This window comes from Lithobates pipiens, unplaced genomic scaffold, assembly GCF_037356315.1.
Source record: "Lithobates pipiens isolate NorthernLeopardFrog02 unplaced genomic scaffold, aLitPip1_a1.2 Scaffold_3, whole genome shotgun sequence".
NCBI lineage: Eukaryota > Metazoa > Chordata > Amphibia > Anura > Ranidae > Lithobates > Lithobates pipiens.
The window spans coordinates 226794238-226817746 of record NW_027507790.1 but is presented as its reverse complement, the minus strand read 5'-3'; the positions used below and the strand labels follow the sequence as shown (position 1 = coordinate 226817746).

The 23509-nt window shown below is 43.2% G+C and overlaps 1 protein-coding gene across 6 annotated transcripts in view; it reads left to right on the top strand.

The window, feature by feature from the left end:
• NIPBL (NIPBL cohesin loading factor) overlaps positions 1–23509 on the top strand; it is a 242831-nt gene that overhangs the window by 71963 nt on the left and 147359 nt on the right. For all 6 annotated transcript variants that reach the window (XM_077462850.1, XM_077462847.1, XM_077462848.1 and 3 more), the window contains 2 exons: positions 9955–10098; positions 19886–20051. In XM_077462850.1, coding sequence (XP_077318976.1) covers positions 10035–10098; positions 19886–20051 — 230 coding nt within the window. In that variant the 5' untranslated portion in view covers positions 9955–10034. The remainder of the gene's footprint in view (positions 1–9954; positions 10099–19885; positions 20052–23509) is intronic.

Here is a 23509-nt window from a genome sequence, read left to right as displayed (position 1 = left end):
AACACCCGAAAAACACCAGTTAAATCGCTACGCTCGGGTATGAATGGAGTCTTAAGGCTGTCAGCAGATCGGCCTCTACAAACTCAGCAGTGCCTTAAGATAGAGAGCAACTGAGCATGTGCAGATCAGAGTGATTCAATGTATTACTGGATTTTAAACAGTACAGGCACTTTTTTTTTTTTTTTTTTTTTTTTTTTGTATTTTACATAGCTATACCTGAAAAGGGCCAGCCTGAAGTGATCTAGCAGGATGTCATTTTCTGACTAAAGTTCCACTTTAACCACTTAGCGATCACCCCATGTACATTTACTTTGACAGGGCGACTGCTCTGTGCCAGATCACGTACCTAGTACGTGATCATCTGACACCCCTGGGGGCGCAATCGCTTAAACACAGTGATTAAACACAGTGGTAGCCAATTAGCGGGTCCCGCTGATCATTCCGCACACAAGCGGAATGGGAGTGCATCTGTATAAACACGCCATATGTTCTGTCAGCGGGGGAAGGCTTTGATCCTGTATTTCTGTTAAGCAGGAACACAGATCTTTGCCTTCACCTAGTCAAAGCACCTCCCCCCACAGGAGTAAGCACAACCTAGGCATACATTTAACACCTTTGATAACCCCTTCCCTGCCAGTGTTATTAGTGCAGTGCCTATTTTCTATCGTTGATTATTGTATTAGTGTCACTGGTCCCCAAAAAGTGTCAGGTCTCCGATTTGTCTGCCGCAATATCGCAGTTCTGCTATATGTCGCTAATTACTGCCATTACTAGTAAAAAATAAATCCCATAGTTTGTAGCCGCTATAACTTTTGCACAAACCAATCAGTATATGCTTATTGGGATTTTTTTTTTTTTTACCAAAAATATGTAGCCGAATACATATTGGTCTAAACTGATGACATTTTTTTTTTTTAATTGGATATTTTATAGAAGAAAGTAAAGCGCACCCCCCAAATTGTCAGTCTTTTTTTGTTCATTGCCCCATCCACCTAGCTTAGATGAAGAAATACATTCTCTTTTTTTGACTAGCTGGTGTAGTCCTCTATGGCCAGCTTAGACCCCTTTCATACCAGGGTGTTTTGCAGGCGCTATAGCGTTAGAAATGGCTCCTGCAATCCGCCCTAAAGAAGCTGCACCATTGTGTGTAGTGTGAAAGCCAGAGGGCTGTCCAATCAGATATGCCTGTCAGCCTTTTCAGGTGGACCTGATCGGACCCTTCATTCACCCCTATGGCGTGGCGGATGTGTCCGCTGACATACGCCATTATCCTATCTGCAGAATCCAGACGGATGGTGGTCCTTTTTTCCATCTGTCTGGCATTTTGAATATGATCAGATGAAAACAGGCGGCCCGCTTTTTTCCGCTCTCCCTATCGAGGAGAGCGGGTCTGGGTCCGTCTCCGCTCTGCTCAGTAAGTGGAGAGGGACCCGTCTTCCGCCTCCTCAGCGGGGATCAGCGGAGCATTCCCCGCTGAACAATCCGGGTCCGGCAAATGGAGGCGCCCGTATGAAAGGGGGCTGAAGACTGTTCAGAAGTACTAAAAATCAACAAAAGTTTTATTCTATGTTTGGCCCTGCGGAACATGGTAAATATTAGGGACTTGCAAGTTTGGTTCACTTGTCATTAACTGCACAAATAAATATTTCTTTTGGCGGTATTTGATCACATCTATGGGTTTTATTTTTTGCTCTTTAAACAAAAGACCAACAATTTTGAAAAAAAAATATATAAAATTTGACATAAAACGTATGCAATAATAAAAAAAAATCGTATTTAGTCATAAATGTAGGTTAATATGTATGCATACTACATATTTTTGGTAAAAAAAAATCCAAATAAGCAAATATTGATTATGTGGCCGCTATGGCATCTTCAAACTAGTATATATTTATGAAATTTTTTGTTATTTTATACTAGTAGTGGCAGCAATCTGTAACTTATAGCGGGACTGCCATATTGGACAGTCGTACACTAACTTGTACTTTTGACACTATGGGAACCAGTGACACTAATACAGTGAAAATATGCACTGTCACTGTACTATTGGCTGGGATGGGGTTAAACACCTAGGCAGATCAAAGGTTAACTATTTTTCTGTACCATATGTGCTTCTTTAACCCGGGGAAGAGAGGTACTTTATTCCCTGCATTGCAAGAACACAGAATCCATCTCTTCCCACCCTGTTAAAACAGAGATCTGCCTTGTTTACATAGGCAGAGCTTTGCTCTGCATGTCTGCCTGGCGATCGGTGGGTCCCGGCAGGCGTCGAGTGGTCGGCACCCACAGATCGGCTTCTGCTGTAATTAGTCACTGCAGAAGTGGCCCGCCAATGGCACGTGGTCCTTCCTGTAGGCGGAAGTGCAGAATTGCGTATGTGAACCTGCACAGGAGGACCGTCCTCTAGCAGTACATCTGCTAAAGTGTGGTCTGGAAGTGGTTAATGTGCACACAAGAAATCTATTTAGGTGCCAAAAGCATAGGATTTTGATTTACCAGAGTTCTGCCTTAGAAATCCCGTATAGCGTTTTCTTTTTTTTTTTCTTGGTGTCTATACCTTTTGGAGACTTGTGACTTTCAGCTAGACTGTCTATCACGACGCTAATGATGTTGACTTCAAAAATTCATTCTCTTGGGTTAGCTGCTGGCTTTATCCAAAACAGAAAAACTTTGTGTTGCAGAGCACAGCATGAAGACACTAACATTTTGTAGCTCATTCTGCAGTTTTGAATGAATTGTATGGCTTTTATTATGTTAAAAATAGACATCCATGCGGCTTCCTCCTTTGTGTGGTTAACCGGTACATAGCGGGGTACCCATACACAAGGGCTTCTCATGTACGGTTAGGATCATGAACTACTGTCTATGGGATGCTTGCTACTGCCTTATCTTTTTCTTAATTCATGGATAAAATCACGCATCTGACATTTTTATAAACCACCTTTTTGGAGTCTTACTTGCTTGGATAGTTTACCCCAGTCACGTTGTCCCACCCCCCGTCAATGCACCTTGTCCCCATGTTAAGGGCCTCATCCAAAGCTTGTTTGGCTGTACTTCTCCTGTGGATCACAGGAGTGCAGTCTGTTTTGCATTCCTATGACCTGTTTCAGCTGACAGTGGGCTGAAGTCACAAAGCTGGTCCAGGCTCGCGCCACGATCACGACCATATGGTCAGGATCCACCCACATGCCTGGACCTGCAGCCGCTCAGCCTCAGAGCCTGAGTCGGCTGCTCCCACCCTCTCCACAGCCCAGCACACCAGTGAGCACATGGAGGCAGAGCAGAGTGCTGGTGACTGGCCCTTTACCAGATCTCTGCTCAGGGAGCTCCTAGAACCAAGCGCTTGGTGGCGTTTGATTACTTGGTTCAGTGTTGGAGCCAGCGGACACAGATTCTGCATCCAGCTAGGCAACTATGAATCTGAAATAACCTTGTTTGCCATTCTCCCCTTTTTTAAATAGCATTTTCAGTTTCTGGTGCTCCGATGCAGTTTAGTTCTGTTTTAACCCTTATCAGTGCACAAATAGGACTCTTGGATACACTGCTCCTTTCAGCTACTGGGACTGAGCTTACCCAGAGCTTTGGACTCTCATTGATGAGGAATCAGGTTTGACAGTGTGGAAGAGCATTTATTCCTCTAGGTTTTTTTAGCACATGGTAAAACAACGCAAACTAGAAAGCAAAATTGAAAACTTTCTCATTAGGATATGTTCACACTGCTGAAATCTGATTTTGATCTGATTTTCGGTGTGATTATGTATTGCAACTTTGCTTGTTTTATGGGGGCCAAAATAACACCCAAATCGCACCAAAGTAGTAGAGGGACCTTTTCCAAAATCATGCCATGCTGAGTTGCAGTTGATGTGAACGGGCACCATTGAAAAACATGTGATTTCCATTGTCATGAGATTCTGTACGACTCAAATCTCCTCTGAAATCACTCTAGTGTGAATGGAGGCGAGGTCAGCTTAGGCCGCTGCCGTTTCTGTAGAAGTATAAATACTTAGAGGAAAGAGCAGATTTAAAAACAGTGTATACACTTATTGGAAAAATGTCAGAGGTGTGAAAGTATTGAAAAAATGTTATGCATATACGCATTGCTTCATAGAAGTAAAAAATGCTATGTGCAACAACCCCGGGGAGAAAATGAGTTGGAATTGAGCTAGGTTTGAATATTTAACCACTTCCATACCGCAGGCCATCATATGACGTCCTTGGCTTTCAGTGGAGATATCTGAATGATGCCTGCAGCTACATGCATTATCCAGATATCGTTTTTTAGAGCAGGCGATTCTGAGCACAATAAGAGTGATCATAGCAGTTGTTCAGCCTCTTGATCGTTCTTAGCAGTGACAGGAGGGGGGCATGCCTTCCGGTATATCTTCGGGCTCTCCTGTGCGATCGGAAACCTGGAGACCGAATCGGCCGGCATCGAAAGAGGCATAGAGATTTCGAGGGACACGGTCTCTATTATCCACAGAGGCCCGGCTGCTATGCATGTCTGGGCCACACAAGTAAACAAAGCCAAGATCTCTGCTAGAAAAGCATCAGATCGGCCCATTTTTTTTTTTTTGATCTGATGCTTTCCAGCCTGGAGGAGAGATGTGGGGTAGACCCCACATCTCTCCATAAAGAGGACCTGTCGCGCACCTTTCCTATTACAAGGGATGTTTACATAAAAGTGATCAAAAAAAAATTGTTAAAGTATAAAAATAAATAAAAAAATGAAAGTGCACCCCGTCCCCGCGAGCTTGCACGCAGAAGCAAGCGCATATGCAAGTCGCGCTTGCATATGTAAACGATATCCAAACCACACGTGAGGTATCACCGCAAACGTTGGAGCGAGAGCAAGAATTTTAACACTAGATCTCCTCTAACTCTAAGCCTGTAAACTCTTTTAAACCGTCGCCTATGGAGATTTTGAAGTTTGGCGCCATACCACGAGTGTGCGCAATTTTAAAGTGTGACATGTGAGCTATCAATTTACTCAGCGTAACCTCATCTGTCCCATTATACAAAAAAAGGGCTAACTTTACTGTTTTTTTTTTTTTGGTTTTTGTTCGTAGAAAAAGATTCCCAAAAAGTTACGCTTGAAAAATTACCGCACAAATACCGTGTGACACAAGTTCCGATGACCGCCTTTTTACTCCCTAGGGTGTCTGCTAAAAAAAAAAATCTAGTGTTTGGGCGTTCAAAGTAATTTTCTAGCAAAATAATTATGATTTTTACATGTAGGATAAGTGTCAGAATTCATACGGTATGGGTGTGGATAAATGTATTTATTTCTGTTCTCTTGTTTAACCACTTGCCGACCGCCGCACGACGATGTACGTCGACAGAATTGCACGGGCAGGCATAAGGGCTTACATGTACGTCCTTGCCTGCCCGACGGTCGGGGGCCCGATCGGGCCCCCGCCCGGTGCCTGCGGCGGTCGGTATTCGTTCGGGAGCGATCCCGGACGAGGGGACGGCCATTCATTCATGGCCACCCCCTCGCGATCGCTCCCGACGAATGAAAATGTCCCGTGACATCACTTCCTCTCCTGTAATGTAAACACAGGAGAGGAAGTGATGTATTCTCTCCTCTGTGTCGGTATTTTTCGTTCCGGCACCGAGGAGAGAGCATCGGTGAGTTGCACAAGCACTACACTACACAGTAGAACATGCCGCCGGGAGGCATGCGATGCGGGAACCCGCCGCGGATTCGTGGCGTTCCCGCACCGCTCCAGTGTGAACCCAGCCTAATAAGCGATCGTTTTTCTGATCACTGTATTAGTGTCACAGGTGACGCTAGTTGGGCAGGTAGGTATTTAGGTTCGCCGCAGCTTTTTATAGCGCCAGGGACCCCCATATACTACCGCATAAAGCCCCCTGATTGCTCCCTAGTTAACCCTTTCACCAGTGATCACCATATAACTGTTACAGGTGACGCTGGTTGGTTAGTTATTTTTTTATAGTTTCAGGGCACCCGCCATTTATTACCTAGTCTCACTAGTGTACCCCTAAATTTAGGGGTGTCTACTTTCCAAAATGGGGTCATTTGGGGGGGGGTTTGTGCCATCTTGGCATTTTATGGCCTTCAAAACTGTAACGCCCTTAGAAAGCCTGAAGGCGGTGCTTGGTTTTCGGGGCCCCGTACGCGGCTAGGCTCCCAAAAAGTCCCACATATGTGGTATCCCCGTACTCAGGAGAAGCAGCAGAATTTATTTTGGGGTGTCATTTCACATATGCCCATAGCATGTGTGAGCAATATATCATTTAGTGACAACTTTGTGTAAAAAAAAAAAAAAAAAAAAAAATTATTTTTTGTCATTATTCAATCGCTTGAGGCAAAAAAATAAAATATTCAATGGGCTCAACATGCCACTTATCAATTTCCTTAGGGTGTCTACTTTCCAAAATGGGGTCATTTGGGGGGGGTTTTGTACTGCCCTGCCATTTTAGCACCTCAAGAAATGAGATAGGCAGTCGTAAACTAAAAGCTGCGTAAATTCCAGAAAACGTACCTTAGTTTGTAGATGTGACAACTTTTGCGCAAACCAATAAATATACAATTATTGACTTTTTTTTTTTACCAAAGACATGTGGCTGAATACATTTTGGCCTAAATGTATGACTAAAATTGAGTTTATTGGATTTTTCTAATAACAAAAAGTAGAAAATATAATTTTTTTTCAAAATTTGCGGTCTTTTTACGTTTATAACGCAAAAAATAAAAATCGCAGAGGCAATCAAATACCATCAAAAGAAAGCTCTATTTGTGGGAAGAAAAGGACGCAAATTTTGTTTGGGTACAACATTGCATGACCGCGCAATTACCAGTTAAAGCAGCGCAGTGCCAAATTGTAAAAAGACCTCTGGTCATTTACCAGCAAAATGGTCCGGTCTGAAGGTGGTTAACTGGTAGCGTGCTGTTGCGTTAAATTAGTCTCTTGGCCCATGCAGATTTATTATAGTAGTACCTCTGGGGACTCATCAGCCTTTGCAGTTCTTAAAATGTATTTAGACCTCAACGGTTGATTTTTTTTTTTTTGGCAGCTGTTAAAGTTTTATAGTAGTTGTCAAATACTTTAGCTGGTTATTTTACAGCAGTCTAAATGTATAACGGCCATGCATAGGCTTCATAGGAAACAATAATTTGAAGGCCAGCTCCAGCCTCTAAAATGAAATGATGGCACCGCTAATATTTCTATCAAGTGTTTTAAAACATTTGTTTTAGAATGGAGTGTAATTTGGAGATGAACATTTTCAACTTGAGAATAATTTGTTTTAGGTGATGGCAGATTTTTATTTTTCTATATAATTTGAATTTTATTAGAGGAACTGCACTCTGGAAGCTGCGAGCAAATATCAAAGGATTAGTCACCAGTGTTCCCTCTGGAATTTTCTCCATTGCTGACTAAGGCCTCATGTACACTGCTGCTGGTAGACGGACGTTCAGCGGCCCCTGAACTCATCCAATGTTATCTTATGTGTTTATGTACACAGGGTAGTTAAATGAAGTTTTTAGGCAGTTGCGTTTAGAGGCTTTTCTTTGAAGGCAAAAATTTGGTTCAGACGCGTCTAAACGCAGTACCGGTGTTTAGGCGCATTTTCGTTTTTAAAGGTGTCCTATTTTATTTGAGGGTCTAATGATGTTATCTTAAATAATAAACGCTCCTAGACGCGAACGCTGCTAAATGTGACTAAACACGGCTAAAGAGACGTTTTTAAATGCCTGAGCGTCCCATGTACATTAGCCCTTGCCGTGCCTTGTTCTGCACTGTGTCTGTGTGGTGGTGGCCATCTTGGTACAAGCAGGGCTTTGCTCCCCCCTCCATCTCTTCCCAACAGGCCGTTGTAGTCTGACAATGTGACTAAATACAGCTGCTGATTGATGCACATTATTTTCAGCATGCCCCTTTGAGAGAAGTCATTCAAACAAACTTCTGTCAAGCACGGATGGCCACATTCTGATCAATATTCAGCCGGTTCAGCAGGGACAGGCTTAATGTCAAATCATTGGCCAGCTTGGGGCTTTAGAAGTGAACAATTCATTTTGAGTAAATGTGTAATTTACGATGATTGTAAAGCTTAATTTTTTTTCTAATTAAAAAAAATTTAACATGTTATACTTACCTGCTCTGTGCAGTGATATTGCCTAAACCCCCTCTTCTCAGGTTCCCCTCTGGTGTTTTTGGATCCTCCTCTTCTCATTGTGCCAGTATAAGGAAGCTGCTTCCTGTAGGGGTGTATCTGTGGCCTTTCTTGAGCCGGGCTGTGTGTGTCTATAGATACACGGACACGGCGCAGCTTGGCTCAACTGCCTCCTCACATGATTTGAATGACAGCAGCAGGAGCCAATGGCTGCCGCTGCTCTCGCTAAAACTTTTACACTGGGGTGGGGAGTCCTTGGTAAAAGGCAGCTAGTTTTAGCAGCGCTTTATTGCGGTTATTGTGGCACTTTTCGTCTGCTAGCGGGGTGCTTTTAACCCCCGCTGGCGGCCAAGGAAAGGGTTAAAAGCGCTGCTGCCAAAGTACTTTGGCAGCGTTGCCTATTGATTTCAGCCCCACAGATAATGCTTGCGTGACTTTTTTTAGGGTGTCACCGATACTAGTATCCGTGCCGATACCGAGTATTTGCACAAGTATCGGTACTTGTGCAAATGCACCAATACCTAAAACTGATACTTTCAGGCTCGGTTCTCTGAGCTGACAGTGGGTTTCCCCAGTGTTAAGGAAGTCCAGTAATTGGATCTGTCAAAAAAAAAAGCAGCCTGTTAACATTGCTCAGCCTCTGAAACACTAAAATAAAAAACATTGTTTTTGTATATTTCTGTTTTTTTCATCTGCAGATCAAAGGGATGAACAAATGTTCCTCTGTTTAACCCCTTAATAACCCGTAATTTACTCTAATCCGCATTAATTAACTCCCTATTCTCCTCCATTTAATAATTTATTTTCCTGCTTTTTTTCTTTTGTTCACATCTATTTTATAAACGATAAATTTAAAACTTTTTTGGTTTGCTTTGTTAGAGAATATTTTTACACATATAAACATGTATTTACACATTTCACATTGAAAAAGCGCTTTGTACGATTGCTGACAGTTGAACAAAAAAACAAAAAGGTTAAAACAAAATGGTTGCGGTAGGTATTGGCAATTGGTATCGGCGAGTACTAAAAAAAAAAAAAAGTATCGGTACTTGTACTCATTGTAAAAAAAAAAAAATGGTATTGGTGCATCCCTACTTTTTCCCCATCCCACAAGTGCACCACCCAAGTGTGAAATCACTTTACAGGTACTATACAGACACTATTTTTAGCGCCAAAACGCCTGAAAGTGTGAAAGTCCTGTGGCGAGAGAAAGAGAGAAGCTCTGCTGCACTCGGGCACAGCTCTGGATCGAGATAGGACTCTGGTAAGTATTTAGAAAGGTTAGGGGGCCATATAGCCATAGGCGATTTAATATATATATATATATATATATATATATATATATATATATATATATATATATATATATATATATATATATATATATATATATATAAAATTTTACCTTAATGCCGGGAAAAAAATGTCATGTCTTTACCATGTTGACTAATTTATGTTGGTGTGTTTAATTGTGTTGGCTTTAAACAAAACTTTATTTACTGTCTCCTTACAGACTAACTAGTGTAGGTATTCCACAGTGTGTTGCTGACAGATTATATCACAAAGTAGCCAATCCCCCCCCCCACCCCCCCCCCCCAATATGTGCAGCTAGTAGCCTTTCTTGTTTTGGTGTCAACATTTTAACTGGTTCCCTGAATAGAGCTTGCAGACTTCCAAACTAGGCTGTTTTTTACTTTTGAATTCTGGGTTGATTTTTCGGCACATGTATTACTGCCAGTTATTCAAACATCAGTATAAGAAACGCACTACTGTTTAATCTCCTGGTTATTTAATTTGCTTTCTCCTTTTATTTTTCAGTGTGTAGGAGATGGGAAGTAATGACAGGTGGCACCTCCAGTGAAATACCTACATAGATTCCACCATCCTACAGCTTCAGGATGAATGGGGATATGCCTCATGTTCCCATTACGACTCTAGCGGGAATTGCTAGTCTCACAGACTGTAAGTTTTACACAATCTTTTTGCTTCTCTCACGATTTGTCATAAACTTTTTACTTGACCAATTTTACTATAAATGCAGTATATTTAATAATGTTCTCTATTACACGAGGTGTAGGCGTTTATTTTTTTTTACAACACCCCCTGGCTTACGGTGCATCGCTCTTTGGTCACCTAGCCTTATTCCACTCTTCCCAAACTTTTTTACAGTTTGCATTGTTCCCATACAGAACGCAGTCCTTTCCAGTTGCTTAATCCTCTTGCTGTTAAACATCAATCACTGAAGCTCCTCTCCTGTAGGTTCTTCCCACCATCTACCCTCCACTCTATGCACATATCTACCATTGTACCCTTCGCACGCCTCACCTGCGCATACTCATATCTTGCTCAGCTTCCTCTTGCATATACTGGACACCGTCATATGTTGCTACCTCCTTTCCTGAACATACTGCCTGCCAAAATACTCAGCATTTCTCTACTGTACACACTACCGCTATTCAAATATTCTGCACTCCTCCCCTGCACATACTGCCCACTGTCATACACTTCACAGTTTGCTTGTACATTACAGGTATGTTTTAACCCCTTAAGATCCGTGCTATAGTCGAATTGCCAGGAGGACGTCCTCCCCCTTGCATGCTCGCCCCCCGGGCGCGAACGGCAGCGCTGTCATCACCCAAGTCAATGAGACTCGGCTGATCACAGATTGGGGTGAGGGGTCGATCCCAACCCCTTACCACGTGATCAGCTGTTTTTTTTTTTATTATTCTGACGCTGACAGCGCGAGGAGAAGAAAAAGCAGATCAAAAGCTTCTGTTGAAGGGACATCGGTCCCAAAGCCTTATAAGTGCTCACCAGTACTACATGCCAGTGCAATATGTGCCCACTGGTACATAAGTGCCAGCAACCAGTGCCACCTAGCAGTGTCGCCTACCAGTGCCGATCAGTGCCCATCATTAACGGCTATCAGTGCCACCTATTTGTGCCCACCAGTGCAGCCACATCAGTGCCTACCAATGCAGGAGAAAAATTACCTGTTTGCATAATTAACAAAATATAAAACGATTTTGTATTTTTTTTAAAAGTCTTTTTTTTAATTTTTTTTAACAATAAAAAAAGCCAGAGGTGAATACCACCAAAAGAAAGCTCTATTTGCGGGGGAGAACTTTGGGTATGGTTTTGTATGACTGCGCAATTGTTCAAAAATTGTCAGCGCTAAAAGCTGAAAATTGGTCTTGGCAGGAGAGGAGGTGCCCAGTAAGGTGGTTAACCACTTTCAGACCGGACCAATTTGCTGGTCAAAGACCAGACCACTTTTTGCGATTCGGCACTGCGTCGCTTTAACTGACAATTGCGCGGTCGTGCGACGTGGCTCCCAAACAAAATTAACGTCCTGTTTTTCCCACAAATAGAGCTTTCTTTTGGTGGTATTTGATCACCCCTGCGGTTTTTATTTTTTGCGCTATAAACAAAAATAGAGCGATAATTTTGAAAAAAAAACGCATTATTTTTTACTTTTTGTAATAATAAATATCCCCCAAAAATATATAAAAAAACATTTTTTTCCCTCAGTTTAGGCCGATACGTATTCTTCTACATATTTTTGGTAAAAAAAAATCGCAATAAGCGATTATTGATTGGTTTGCGCAAAAGTTATAGCGTTTACAAAATAGGGATAGTTTTATAGCATTTTTATTAATAATTTTTTATTATTTTTTTTTTTTACTAGTAATGGCGGCGATCTGCGATTTTTATTGTGACTGCGACATTGTGGGGGACCCATCGGACATTTTTGACACATTTTTGGGACCATTGTCATTTATACAGTAATCACTGCTATATAAATGCAGTGATTCCTGTGTAAATGACACTGGCAGTGAAAGGGTTAACCAGTGGGTGGCAGTGTAGGGGTTAAGTGTTCCTAGGGGTGTGTTACTAACTGTGGGGGGGTTGGGCTTTCATTTAGTGTACACTGATCTCTGCTCCAATCACATGGAGCAGAGATCAGCGTCACTAGTTGCTAGGCAGAATGGAAAAATGTTGTTTATACAGCATTTCCTCCATTCGGCCGCTCCGTGAGACGATCGCGGGGATGCCTGCGGCGATCGAGTCCGCGGGTCCCGCGACCGGACTCACGGGGGTCCCGACCAGCGCGGGAGCCCGCCGCCGGCGGCGCGCTCCCGATGGCACGGCGGCAACGAATATTGGACGTACATGTACGCCAATATGCCTGCCCGTGCCATTCTGTCGACGTACATCGTCGTGCGCTGGTCGGGAAGTGGTTAAAGTAGAACAAGAGGCAAAACAATTAGTTTTTTAGTTTTGGATAGAATGAAGATGGATTAGACCATATGTCAAGTATTTGTTGCTGTCTCTACCCCCATTAGGGAGAATTCACCCTCTCTATTTGTCCTGCCATTATCACTAAAAGTAAAACAAAATCCCAAATTTTCAGGTTGTCCCCAGTAATAGAGGGGAAATCTTCTTGTGAAGATACTAGTTCGAGGAATTCCCTTATTTGGAGGGATTTCCTCTCCCTTTTTGTTTTGGTTATTGGACAAGAGAAGGGAATGGGACGGAAATGGCAAAAAATGACAGGGGTTGTAGCCCTCCTTTACTATATCTTAAAGGAAAAGTTTTTTGCCTTTAGTTCTACTTTAACCTCCCTGGCGGTATGATTCATTCTGGTTTTAGGTGCTGAAAGCGGTACAATTATTTTGCATGGAAATTTGGTGTTTTATATTGTAGTTCTGTAATTCTTAGGAATAACTCTTAAATCTGTTCAAACCAGAGTCTAGTAGACATCCCGGGTATGATAAAGTTTATAATATAATAAATAATAATAAAAATTATTCAATAATGTAATCAAATCCAAAAACACTGAAATTTGCTCATTTGCAGAATTGTCGCGGTCATTAGATTTAGTGTTTGATGACGAATTTCCCCACAAATCGCTATCACTCAATTCTGCAAGTGATTCTAATTTATTATCGCGGTTTTCTAGCTGGTCTAAAATCACTTTTGACATAAAGAAACACTTTTTGGTTGCTATGGACAATCTTCAAATTCCAGGCAGAAAAAACTGTATTTATAATATAAAAGTGAATGCAGGGCACTGCACAGACCACTAGGGACAAAGGGGGTGTGTAATTTTTTTTATACAGTACTGTAATCTGTAAGATTACAGTACTGTGTGTGCTTTGTGCATTTTAACTTTTTTTAATTTTGCGCCGATCTCCGCTCCCGTGCGCCATAACGTCGCAGGGAATGGAGCTCGGCGGTATTCGGGCACTGCGTGAATCGAGCGGAGGATAGCTCGATCACACAGCGCGGAGGACATCGCTGGATCCAGGGGACAAGGTAAGTAACCTCTCCCTGTATCCAGCGATGTGATCCCGAGGCTGGCTCGGGGTTACCGCTTATGATAGTAAAATCCTAACCTGAGCCAGACTCGGGATTACCGCCAGGGAGGTTAATCTATGCTTTTCATATGGAGGTTCACTTAGTGTTAACTCAAAAGTAGAATCACTGGCAGCCCCTCTATATTAAGCCGGCATACCACACTGTACATCTTTTATAAAAAGGAGGATTGTAAATGCCTATTTAGAGCGAACTTCAGGCCGGTCACATGACTAGTGGCCGCTTTACAGCTCCGATACATGGATACTGCAGGAGGGGGTCGAGGTCTCCCTCTATCAGCTGGGTAGGTCACGTGGCCGCTCAGCCCCTCCCTTCCAAAGGATTTGTATTTTTGTCCATCCAATCCTGAAATGTACTCAGCCTCATCACACATAGCACAGCCTTCTTTGTGCCATTGTTACAGGTTATATGTATGTCTCCCAGTGAGGTTCTAACTCTTCCCACAAAGGGGCAGCACAGACTCCCGGCATTGCAGTCATCGACGATGCCCCGCTCAGTGCGCCTGCGCGCCGCTGTCTACGGCGCATGCACTGTAGATGGCGGTGCCTGTCTTCGGGCAAATATCTCCTAAACAGTGTAGGTTTGGGAGATATTTCTTGGACCTACAGGTTTGTAAGGGTTTACAACCACTTTAATGCTAGCTTCTCCAGCTTTCCCATAATATAAAATAAAGTTAGAGCAACAGCCTCTCATAATGGCCACAGTAGGTGTGCAGAAATCTCATCAAAAAAAGGTGTAAGAATCTGTCTGGTAGTTTAAAGTAGTACTAAGGCCTGATTTCAGATGTGACTTGAGCCACACAGAATTGCATGACGGCGGAAAATGCATTGTTTTCATTAGTCTGGTAACATCAATGTGACTCATCACGGAGCAATTTTAGACGTGATTACTGTACTACTTTGTTGTGATTCAAGTGCAATTTTGGCCCCATAGAAAGGTTGCATCATATAATTGCACTGAAAGTCGAATCAAAATCGCATCGCAGTGTGAACTTAGCCCAAAGGCAAAAATTTTTTGTTTTTACATTTTGGATAGTATAAGGAAGGTTTATAACCCCTGTGATGTGGGTTTTTTGCCATCTGTGTCCCGTAGGAGAAATTTCCCTTAACTTCCAGTCCCATAGCCAAAACAGAAAGTGTATGGAAATCTCTCCCAAATTCAAGGAATCCCTGTTTGCCACAAAGGTCTACAACTAGTGTGTTCCCATTTGAAGGTTACCCCTCTACTGCTGTGGATAACCCTGAATTTATTTCACTTTTTTACAACGATAAACAGGACAAGCAGAGAGGGTGAATCACTCTAAGGGAGGGCACAGAAGGCAATAAAAGCCTGACAGGTGTTCAAATCCCTCTCTACTCCAAAACTGAAAAAACTAAAAAGTGTCCAGCAAAATTGTGCTAGGACTAATGCTGTCCTTACTCTTCCAGTTTTACCAGTTGCTGTACCAGGAATTGGTGTTTATTAAAGCTGAGCTCCAACTTTCTTTTCACTAGAACTGAATGGAAAAATCAATCCCAGCCTCGATCGTACCTCTGTACCATGTTGTTGTGTTTGCAGATCTCCTGATATTCTGGCTTTAGTTGTGGTCTTGTATCATGTGACACTCTGTATAGCATGATGATATTAGAGGTCGACCGATATGGGTTTTTCTCTGGCCGATGCCGATATTTAGAAATCATGGCGGCCGATAGCCGATATATGATGCCGATTTTTTTTGGGCCGATATGTTAGGCCGATTTTATTTTATTTTTTTATTTTTTTTTAATCCCCCTTGATCTAACACACCTTTCCCACTGGGGCGTTTTAAGGAGCTTTTGGGCTAAAAATAGCGCCTGTAAAATGGCTCCCCTGCAGTCTGCGTGAAAGACAGAGTGCTTTCACACTGAGGCGATGCGCTGGCAGGATCTTAAAAAAAAAGTCCTGCAAGCAGCACGTTTGGAGTGGTGTATACCGCTCCTCCACCACTCCTGCCCATTGATATGAATGGGCACCACTGCCGAAGCGCATGCAATGCGATTTGGCAGCGGTGCTTCATGGGCGCATTTAACCTTTTCCTTGGCCGCTAGCTGGGTTATATGTGCCCCACTAGCAGCCAAATAGCACCGCTAAAATGATGGTAAAGAGCCGCTAAAACTTGCGTTTTACCATCAACGCCTGCCCGCTCCAGTGTGAAAGCGGCCTTCATACGTGATACAGAAAATTTCTTACACTTAAACATTTATTAAACAAAACAAACCTCCAATCAGTTTACTTGTATGTATGATTTAGATAAAAAAAAATATATATATATATATACACATATATATATATATATATATATATATATATATATATATATATATATATATATATTAAATAAAAACAGGTAGTCAAAACTTTTGGACAAAAAAAAAAAATGGGCTAACTTTACTGTTTTTATTTTATTTTTATTTTTTAAATGGTGTTTTTATTTCCCAAAAAAATGCATTTGAAAGACCTCTGTGCAAATGCCGTGTGACATAAAATATTGCAACAACCGCTATTTTATTCCCTAGGATCTCTGCTAAAAAATATATATCATTTTTGGGGGGGGGGGGGGGGGTCTAAGTGATTTTCTGGCAGAAAATACAGGATTTTTACTTGTAAGCAACAAGTGTCAGAAAAGATTTAGTCTTTAAATGGTTAAACTGAGAACTTCTACACACAGAGATGATTTCATTCATTCAAGTGTAAACATTGTATCTTTCTGTTCTTTTCTTGGCAGACTGCCCAGAGAGGAGGAAAGGGTTGCTATGACGACTCAGTCAACTTAGACTGACTTCTATACAGAAGTCATTTCAAAGTCCTGCTGTAGGGCTTTTTATCAGCACAAATCGGCCATGCCGATTATTTAAAAAACGGCAAATATCGGCCGGCCGATATATCGGTCGACCTCTAGATGATACTGTCCCTTCCACAGCCACTTCCTGCAATGGTCAGTCTATACCACTCCCCTCTGTAGTCTTTCACACTCTACAAACGGTGTAACTTCCTTCAGAGCTCTGATGGCGGGTGGGATTGACTAAATCCTAATTTGCATTCACTCCCTCCCAGTCACACCTACAGGAATCGTCCAGTCCTCCCAAGTCCTTCACTCACAAATGTACACAAGGAAAAGCCCTGCAATACCTCTACAGCAAAATAAAGCACTACACCCCAGGTCGCACGCTCCGGTCAACTAACCAGAACTTCCTCCACATCCCCAAGACACGTTATAAATGAAAAGGTGAACAAATATTTGCAGTCCAAGGACCATGACTATTGAATGCTCTACCCGTGGACATCTGCTCGGAAGAGATCTGGCCTTCAGGAAGAAGCTCAATACCCACCTCTTCTGAAAACCCAGATAGACATTGGCAGCAAAAGCTCCCTGAGGCGATTTTTGTTTGCATATATAGCACTATACAAGTTATTCATTCATTCAAGCCCTGCCTCACAGATCACAGCATTATTCAAAAAGCAAACCCCTTCATATACAGTGGTGTGAAAAAGTGTTTGCCCCCTTCCTCATTTCCTGTTCCTTTGCATGTTTGTCACACTTAAGTGTTTCGGAACATCAAACCAATTTAAACAATAGTCAAGGACAACACAAGTAAACACAAAATGCAATTTGTAAATGAAGGTGTTTATTATTAAAGGTGAAAAAAAATCCAAACCATCATGGCCCTGTGTGAAAAAGTGATTGCCCCCTTTGTTAAAACATACTATAACTGGTTGTCCACACCTGAGTTCAATTTCTCTAGCCACACCCAGGCCCGATTATTGCCACACCTGTTCACAATCAAGGCTTCACTTAAATAGGAGCTGCTTGACACAGTAAGGTCCACCAGAAGATCCTTAGGCCCCTTTCACACGGGGCGGATCAGTAATGATCCGCCCCGTGATGATCCGCTCGCTCAGCGGGGATCGCTCCGTTGTCCCCGCTGAGCCGGCTGCGGACAGGGCGGTCTCCGCACACTGTGCGGGGACCGCCCTGTCAGCTCTCCGCTCTCCTCTATGGGGATCGGACGAGCACGGACCGTGTGTCCGTGTTCATCCGATCCGCTCTGCAGACGGACAGAAAAATAGGATTTTCCTCCGTCTGCAGAATCGGACATTTGCTGAGGCGGACAATAGCGGGTGTCTGCGGATGCTCATCCGCAGACACCCGCTATCCCATAGGGATGAATGGATGTCCGTATTTCATCCGCAAACGGATGGATGAAATACGGACATATCATCCGCATGTGTGAAAGGGGCCTTAAAAGCTACACATCATGCCGAGACCCAAAGAAATTCAGGAACAATTGAGAAAGAAAGTAATTGAGATCTATCAGTCTGGAAAGGGTTATAAAGCCATTTCCAAAGCTTTGGGAATCCAGCGAACCACAGTGAGAGCCATTATCCACAAATGGCGAAGACATGGAACAGTGGTGAACCTTCCCAGGAGTGGCCGGCCGCCCAAAATTACCCCAAGAGCGCAGCGACGACTCATCCAAGAGGTCACAAAAGACCCCACAACAACGTCCAAGGAACTGCAGGCCTCACTTGCCTCAGTTAAGGTCAGCGTTCATGCCTCCACCATCAGGAAAAGACTGGGCAAAAATGGCCTGCATGGCAGAGTTCCAAGGAGAAAACCACTGCTGAGCAAAAAGAACATCAAAGCTCATCTCAATTTCTCCACAACACATCTTGATGATCCCCAAGACTTTTGGGACAACATTCTGTGGACCGATGAGACAAAAGTGGAACTCTTTGGAAGGTGTGTGTCCAAGTATATCTGGCGTAGAAGGAACACTGCATTTCATAAAAAGAACATTATACCAACAGTAAAATATGGTGGTGGTAGTGTGATGGTCTGGTGCTGTTTTGCTGCTTCAGGACCTGGAAGACTTGCCGTGATAAAAGGAACTATGAATTCTGCTGTCTACCAAGAGATCCTGAAGGAGAATGTCCGACCATCTGTTCGTGTACTCAAGCTGAAACGAACTTGGGTTCTGCAGCAGGACAATGATCCTAAACACACCAGCAAGTCCACCACCGAATGGCTGAAGAAAAACAAAATGAAGACTTTGGAGTGGCCTAGCCAAAGTCCTGACCTGAATCCTATTGAGATGTTGTGGTATGACCTTAAAAAGGCCGTTCATGCTCGAAAACCCTCTAATGTAACTGAATTAGGACAATTCTGCAAAGATGAGTGGGCCAAAATTCCTCCAGGACGCTGTAAAAGCCTCATTGCACGTTATCGCAAACGCTTGGTTGCAGTTGTTGCTGCTAAGGGTGGCCCAACCAGTTATTAGGTTTAGGGGGCAATCACTTTTTCACACAGGGCCATGATGGTTTGGATTTTTTTTCACCTTTAATAATAAACACCTTCATTTACAAATTGCATTTTGTGTTTACTTGTGTTGTCCTTTACTATTGTTTAAATTGGTTTGATTTTCCGAAACACTTAAGTGTGACAAACATGCAAAGGAACAGGAAATGAGGAAGGGGGCAAACACTTTTTCACACCACTGTATAGACTGTTCTGGAAGCTAGCTGTGCTGCTGCTGGGCAGGATTGAATCGATCACAATTGGCATCTAAATCTGCCAAAAAGGTAGAGTCCCGCCCCTCAGACCCCACCCTCCAAGAGCCCTGCTCTCTGTTAAGTGATTTGTATACATATGACGGAAACGCCTTCATAATAACCTCCCATAGCCCTTCCTCTGTAGTCTTGTAGTAATCCATTATTCTTTGGCATGCTGTAAGACAGGAATGACATGGGAGGTATGACACATTTACACCTTTCACCCCTGATATGAAGGCCTAGGAACAACCCACTTCAACTCCCAAAACTGGTACAAGTGACTTCCGTAGCCCGCCCTGAAACTAGAGGCTCAAAGGATCATGGAAGATGCAGTATTAGGACTGCAAAAGGAAGGAAACGGGAAGTCAGAACTTAGAAATTCAGGAGGAGTGCCATCACAGACACAAACCTGTTGTGTATAGCTAAATGAGGGAAGTTGGACGCAAACTGACAGTGGGCTTGTGATTCATTAAATGCGCAATGCATCTCTTTTGGGGAGGAGTTCTTTAAGAGATTCATATAAAAGTTCTTTCTAATATTTATTGGGTAGATATCGCATTGTAATTGATCTTATTTGAAGCAGAATTTACGGTTTCCTTTTTTTTTTTTTTTTTTAATCAGGACAGTCATGTATATTATAGCTTTTGATGGTGAACAATCATTGAGATGTCAGTGTGATAGGACAGTACATGTGTACATTATTTGGATAATGTATTCAAATGCACATAGCCTTATATTTCTGTGTTCTTCTAACTTGCATTTGACTGTTCTGATTTTTATTTTTTCTCCTCCCTTTTGACAGTGTTGAACCAGCTGCCTCTTCCATCCCCTTTACCCGCTACAACGACAAAGAGCCTCCTCTTTAATGGACGAATAGCAGAAGAGGTCAACTGCCTTCTGGCATGCAGGGATGAACCTCTGGTGTCACAGCTTGTCCATAGTCTCAACCAGGTGTCAACAGATCACATGTATGTATGAAAATTAACAATCAAAAATGAACTGGATATCATTTGGGATACCTGCTTGATTGCCTGTCTTTTTATGCAGTTGGTACATAATGGATCTGTTGTGGTGGTGACACTGCCACACTGATTTCTATGTACCGTATATACTCGAGTATAAGCCGAGATTTTCAGCCTCTTTTTTGAGGCTGAAAGTGCCCCCTCGGCTTATACTCGAGTCATCGCTGTCTGCCCGCTCGATCAGCGTGTCGAGCAGACAGACAGCGGCCATTCTGATTCAAAAGCCGCGCCTCCGGCTCCCCCTTCGCCTGTGATAGGCGGAACACTGAATTTCCCAGCAGCCTGTGTTCCGCCTATCACGGACTTCGTATCATCCTCGTACTACGGACGAGGATGATACGACGTCTGTGATAGGCGGAACACAGGCTGCTGGGAAATTCAGTGTTCCGCCTATCACAGGCGAAGGCGGCGGCGCAGCTTTTGAATTTTACAATGGCCGCCGACGAACGAAGAGGGCACGGGACGGAGGCAAGGCACAGGACGGCACGGCACGGGACGGGACGGGACGGGACCGGAGGCAAGGCATGGCGGCGAGGCACGGCGGCGAGGCACGGCGGCGAGGCACGGAGGCAAGGAGGCTCGGCACGGGACGGAGGCTCGGGACAAAGGCTCAGGACACAGGTAGGCTGGACACACACACACACACACACACACACACACACACACACACACACACACACACACACACACACACACACACACACACACACACACACACACACACACACACACACACACACACACAGGGATGGATGGATGGATGGAGACACACACACACAGGGATGGATGGACGGACACACAGGGATGGACGGACACACAGGGATGGACGGACACACAGGGATGGACGGACACACACACAGGGATGGACAGGCATGTCTTACCCTCGGCTTATACACGAGTCAATAAGTTTGCCAGTTTTTTTGGGGGTAAATTGGGGGCCTCGGCTTATATTCGGGTCGGCCTATACTCGAGTATATACGGTATGTCTGTTTTTCTGCAATATGTTGCTTGGCTCATAAAAATATATGAAGGTTTAGGCAGCTGTAAGGTTTTCACTGGAATGAATAGCAGTCTAAGAACTGAAATGTTGCTAGAGAATGTGAAAATTGGTAGCAAAGGTGGAATTTAATTTTTTCTTAGATTAAATATTTTCACCTGAACTTTTTGTAAGTTGGTAGATTTTGTAAATTGGGAATTTTATAAGGGGTGTGCCCTACGTATTTGATGTTTGTTCAAGTGCACCTGTAGTGTAAGACCTCATTTACATGTGGAAGAGCAGGCAGGGTCTGGTGTAAACATTCATGCGGTTTTCCACTGTTTGGAGACGCAGGTGGTGCGTACAACTGCCCATAGAGGCAACCGGCTGTATACGCTTGTACTCATGTAAACGCAGATGCATTTTTACATACGTAATTCCGCAGTCATGTATGATGTATTCCCCATACACATATTGGCGTCACTACTTTCTAGGATATATTGACCTTAAACAAGTATAAGAGAGGTTTTTGTGCTACTGTTTGCCAGGTTAAAGGCTCAACAGTGGTTCAGCATGACAGCTAGCATTTTAGAAGACAAGATCAAATAAAAGGCAGATTCCATTTTTTTTTTTTTTTTTTTTTTTTGCAATTTAAAGGATTATGATAGTTTTATAGCAGTGAATTTCATGGCTATAAGCAAGCATATTACTAAATGAAATCAGTTTATTCAGTTTGTTTTGTTGTAATTAGCTGTGATTGGCCAAAGCTAATCACATGGCACAGGTGGGCTGTGATTTGCCCACCGGTACTATGTGATCACTGTGACCAATCACAGCTAGCAACCCATGTGTATACAATGGATGGCACCAAAGGAAGCCATCCATTGTTTACATTTGTCATGTGATCGGCTGTGATTGGTCACAGCGATCACATGACACTGGCAGTGAGCTGGTACAGTGATGGACGCGGTGACGACTGGTCATATAACGTCCTCCCAGAACAATAGTGTGGGATGGTGTTAACACTTGCTAATCTCTGACAGGACGGTGGTACATTAAGTGATGCCAACAGAGACTTGACGAAGGGTGGTCAAAAGTCCTTTAATTAGAGTTGTGCTTGCTTTTAATATTTGATTTTTGATATGAATTGTTTTTTTCAAACAAAAATTACACACTATTAAAAATGTACATTTTTGAGAAAATTCTATCGTGCTTTTGTGAAAGTTCTCATCACTGCGTTTTGAAAACATTGAATTAACAATACTGTTATTAAATCGTATGAATGTTTGTTTGAAAATGTTTTAATACAAATCTACTAGTATATTGCTAGCTATAGTATTTTGGTGTAATTTCCACTTATGGTTTATTGCTGAGGTAGGGGTGTCTAAACTTTCTAAAAGGGCCACTGTCCTTAAGAATTTAGGGGTCGGACTGTAGCCGATTAGAGTAGTATATGCCCTGCCATCAGGCTCAATGGACATTGGGACTAAAAAAATTGGCTTAGTGCATGTGGTCAGTGGGGGGGAGAAATAATATCCTATAATTGGTTTCATTGGAAGGAATAGTGCCCTATCCTTGGTGTTAGTGGGAGGAATATTGTGCTTTTGTTGATGCCAGTAGGGGGATTGGAACTCCATCAATTATCATTAGGAGAAATTTTGGCCTTCGTTTGCAGGGGGATGATCTGTGCCTATGCTTTGTGTTGGTGGACGGACTTGTGCCCCATTATTGGTGTCAGTTGAAAGATTAGTGGCTTATGGTTGATGGGAGAAATGGCAACCCACTGGCCAGATTAAGGCAAACAAAGGGTCACAGCCAGCCAGCAGGCCACAGTGTTGCGACCACTGACTTAAAGCAGAGCTTCATCCAAAAGGGGAAGCTCTGCTTGTTTGCTTCCCTGTAAACCCCCCCCCCCCCCCCCCCCCGGCTGCCACCTTTGATACCTTTCGGGGAAAGGGACGTGTAGGTACCTGCTCCCACTTCAGGCGGATGTTCGGTCCCTCTCCTCCTTCCCCAGCTGCCGGGCCATTAACAATGCGCAGTAGGGATCTGCCGGTGAAGCCGCAAAGGCAAGTTTCCCTTGGCGGACATAGCGGCTGCAGCACCAGAGAGACCCAATTGAAAAAGCGACTTGGGTGAAGACGCCACTGAATTCGTGGTCAGATAAGTGTCCTAATATTAAGTCAGTAGTACAGTATTTGTAGCTGCTGAATTTACATTTTTTCTGAAGGAGTCTAGAGCTCCGCTTTTAAAGCACCTAAACAAAAATTATTAACCAGCAGCTACAAATACTGCAGCTGCTGACTTTTAATAAATGGAAACTTACCTTTCCTGGAGTCCAGCGATGTCGGCAGCCAAAGCCAATCAATCTCTCGGCTCTCAGCTGCTACCGCTGCTTTCCTGCTTCACTTCCCGGTTCCCTACTTTG